At 38.2% G+C, this 4,069-nt stretch overlaps 1 protein-coding gene across 1 annotated transcript; it reads right to left on the bottom strand.

The window, feature by feature from the left end:
- Positions 1–412: 412 nt before the first annotated feature.
- LOC138893195 (uncharacterized) lies at positions 413–1,045 on the bottom strand. Its single transcript, XM_070176972.1, has one exon. The coding sequence runs from the start codon at positions 1,043–1,045 to the stop codon at positions 413–415; it is 633 nt and encodes a 210-aa protein (XP_070033073.1).
- Between the last annotated feature and the right edge of the window lie 3,024 nt (positions 1,046–4,069).

Raw genomic sequence — 4,069 nt, 5'->3', positions numbered from 1 at the left:
TCATCCCATATTTTCACTTTTAGTTTTTGGTAAAACAGTGAAGTATTACCATTGACAACCAAATTTTTACACCTAATGAGCACTTTAGAGAGATTTCCAAAGCCTCGAACAAAGAAAAACATCACTCAACTAATTACATAGTTGCTGCCTCAAATAACTACATCTACTTGCTTTCCTAGAGTATTTCAAGTGTTCTACCCTCTCTACAATCTCTTTCTTTATCTGCATAAACACAACCTCAGTATTTTACATTTATCCCTCTAAAACGTTTCCAATTTCGAGCCTTCCATGTGTGGTAGAGTTTTGCACCCCATATTGCTGCTGCTAATTCCTTCTTGAACTGCTTTTAATGTCTGGTTTTGATCCATTTCATGCATTGAGTTGTCCCTTTCCTTTGTATTTTGATACCCGATCACATTTCTAGTTCATCTTGCAATTTCACTGTCCAACTACACTCAGTAAAGAGGTGTAGCTGGCTTTCAACCTTGTTCTCATCACATAAGCAACACATTCCATCATCTACTGGTATATGGACTCGGATCAACCTCTCTTTTGTTAACAGCTTCTCTTGATTAGCCAACCATACTATAAACCTATGTCTAGGTAGCATAATGTTGTTCCATACTAAATCAGCTTCTAACATTTTCTCCATGCTTCCTAGTAAGCTAATATAGCTTCTACTGACAGAATATGCACCATTTATTGTTAAACAGTAGGTGCCATTATTGTACCAATTTGTCATAACTGATTTAATGGAATTAAGCTTCCTCCAGTACCAGATGCTGTCAACAGGTGGAGTGTGAATCCAGATATCCTGATTCCCTCTCATATATACTCCATATACCCATCTAATCCATAGTGAATCTGCTTTGGTTGCCAATTGCCAAATCCGTTTTCTAACAGAAGCAATATTCCACAATTTACAACTTTTGATATTCAACGCCCCATTCTTCTTTGGCTTGCATATCTTTTTCCAGGAGACTAGTGCAACTTTCCTCTTCTCATCTATGCTTCCCCATACGTAATACCGACATTTCCTATCCATTTCTTTCAAAATGCTTTGTGGCAATAATATAAAAACAACCCCCCAGAAATTGTACACTAAGAATAGGACTGCATTGATAATCTGCAGTCTGCTTACGTAGGATAAGTTTTTAGAGTATGCACTTGTTATTCTGAAACTTATTCTCTCTACCAGCTGATAACACTCCACTTTGATCCACTCTTTTTAAAAGAGAGGCAAACCCAGGTATCTGATTGGCAAAGTACCAAGTGAGAACCCAGTCATCTGTACCATTTGATCTCTTAGGTTATCCTCAACCCATGCTATAAAGATACTAGATTTGTCCATGTTAGCTTCAAACCCTGTTACATCACTGAAATGATTTAATGCCTCCATGATCCTCGCAATAGACTTTAGGTCTCCCTTACATAATAACATTAAATCATCAGCAAACACTAAGTGAGTCAGCTTAGTATTCTTACACATTGGATGGAACTTAAAGTCAGGAAGATCCCCCATCATTTTCAAAATCCTTGACAAATACTAAATGACTATCACAAATAACATTGGTGATATTGGATCTCCTTGCCTCAACCCTCTTTTCCCTTCAAAGTATCCATATCCTTCTCCATTAACCTTAATTGGAAATTTTGTGGAAGTAACACAGACCATGACCAGATGTAATGACCCGACTTATCGTTTTAAGAATTAACGCTCTGTTTAGTGACTTAAGGTCTCATGCAGCTTCGCAATATGTATTATGACCTGCGGGTGTGGTCGAGTTTGATTTATTGAAGATTCAGAATTAAATTAAAAGAACAATCCTTATTTAGAAGCGTAAATGGAAAGGGTTGACCGGAGAGTTGACTTTTGAGCAAACGACTCCGGAATGGAATTTTGATGATGTCAATAGCTTAGTATGGTGATTTTGTATTAGGCTTGCGTCCGTACTTGGATTTGGAAGCTCGTAGGACAATTCGACTCATTTTGGCGAAAGTTGGAAAAAAGAAGATTTTGGAAAGTCCGACCGAAGGTTGAATTTTTGATAACGAGGTCGGATTTTGATTCCATAAATTGGAATAGATCCATTACATCATTCATGACTTGTGTGCAAAATTTGAAGTCATTCCAGATTGATTTGATACATTTCGGCGTAAAATATAGAAGTTAGAAAATTTAAAAACTCACAATTCGATTCGATGCGCGATTCATAATTTCGGCGTTGTTCGACGTGGTTTGAAGCCTCGACTAAGTTATTATTGTATTTTGGGACATGTTGGTATTATTGGTTAAGGTCCCAAGGGCCTCAGGTATATTTTGGAAGGTTAACGGAGCAATTTGGACTTGAAAGAAGTTGCTGGAAAATAACAGCAGCTGTAGGAATCGCACTTGCGGAATTTTGGGCGCAGGTGCGACCTCGCAGAAGCGAGGATTTCACCATAGAAGTGAAGATGGAAGGGTATGGCAGATGTCATAGGTGCGAAGTAATGCCCGCACCTGCGGAATCGCAGAAGCGGGAAAGGGAGGCGCAGAAGCGACTGCTTTCGTAGATGCGCATGTTGCATCGCACCAGCGAATGCGCAAAAGTGGAAAGGAGTCCACATGTGCGATGGGGTTGTTGGCAGTAGCCTTTGCATAAGCAAATCGACTGCTTTCGTAGATGCGCATGTTGCATCGCACCGGCGAATGCGCAGAAGCGGAAAGGAGTCCACATGTGCGATGGGGTTGTTGGCAGTAGCCTTTGCATAAGCAAATCTTCGCTCACAAAAGCGGCTCCGCAAATGCGGCGACTCGTCCGCAGGTGCGAAACTGGACAGAATCATTAAGGACAAAAATTGGTCATTTTGCTATTTTCGATTCGGATTTTTGGAGCTCAAATTTGGGGTGATTTTGGAAGGAATATTCACAATCTTGGTTGGGGTAAGTGTTATATATCCTAAAGGGGTTATATTTCATGAATCTATGGTTATATTCATCATTTAATTCGGATTTAAATGGAGGAAATCAAGATTTTTGCAAAATCTTCCAAAAACAAAAATTTAAGATTTGGAGGTTGAGTTGTTATTGGAATTCGATAAAATTGGTATGGTTAAACTCGTATCGGAATGGGTGTTCATATTTCGTAAAAATTATGTCGGTTTCCGAGAGGCGGGCCCCGTGTTGACTTTTGTTGATTTTTTAGAATAATTTTTCAAGTCGACGTTTTAGTATCCGGAATTATTTCTGATGAATTTTAATGAAGTTATACAATTAATTTGGATAGATTTGAGCTGTCCGCAGGTCAATTCAAGCAAGGAGGATATTTTGGAATATCGGCCTAACTTCAAAAAGGTAAGTGTCTTGCCTAACCTCGAGTGGGGGAATTACCCCTTAGGCATCGAGTCTTATGTGCCATTTGTGAAATGTGAAAAGCCGTGTACGCGAGGTGACGAGTACGTACTCGGGCTTATATTTGCAAAATTTATTGAGTTAAAGTCTTCGGCATATTGTGTAGTAAATTGGATAATTGTTGGCATATATTTAATCATCTAATTGCCATGCCTCAAATCACATTTATTGAATTTGTTTTTATATGACAATTTGATGTAATTACTACTTGCATATTTTTGTTAATTCTGTGAGTTTGATGGTTTGATATTTCTTGGAATTTAATTTCATTATGAATTTTCTGTATGCAAATAATTAATTAAGCATGCTTAAGAAGAAGTGTTAATATAATCATCTAAATTTGGATTAATAAAGGCGTTGCCCTATGTTGATTATTTTCTATCTCTGTTGTTTGTGGCCATTGGAAAAATTGTTATATGAATTGATTTTGTTACGTTGCCGTGATAATATTTCGTGTAAATTGTTGTGTTAATCGAGTTATTGTTTTGAGGATATAAGGGTGGCATTTCACTGTTGATATTATGTGGGCATAAGGGAGGCATTTCACTGTTGTTATGTGTGTTGGGATATTGTCTGGGCAGAACGATAAGGGTAGATATAGGAGAGATAGGGGTGGCTATAGAAGAGATAAGGGTGGTGGCTATAAGAGCGATAAGGGTGGCTATTGATATTGTCAGG

This window comes from Nicotiana tomentosiformis, chromosome 5 (assembly GCF_000390325.3).
Source record: "Nicotiana tomentosiformis chromosome 5, ASM39032v3, whole genome shotgun sequence".
Lineage (NCBI taxonomy): Eukaryota > Viridiplantae > Streptophyta > Magnoliopsida > Solanales > Solanaceae > Nicotiana > Nicotiana tomentosiformis.
The sequence above is the reverse complement of the archived record's forward strand: the minus strand, read 5'-3'. Positions and strand labels throughout refer to the sequence as shown.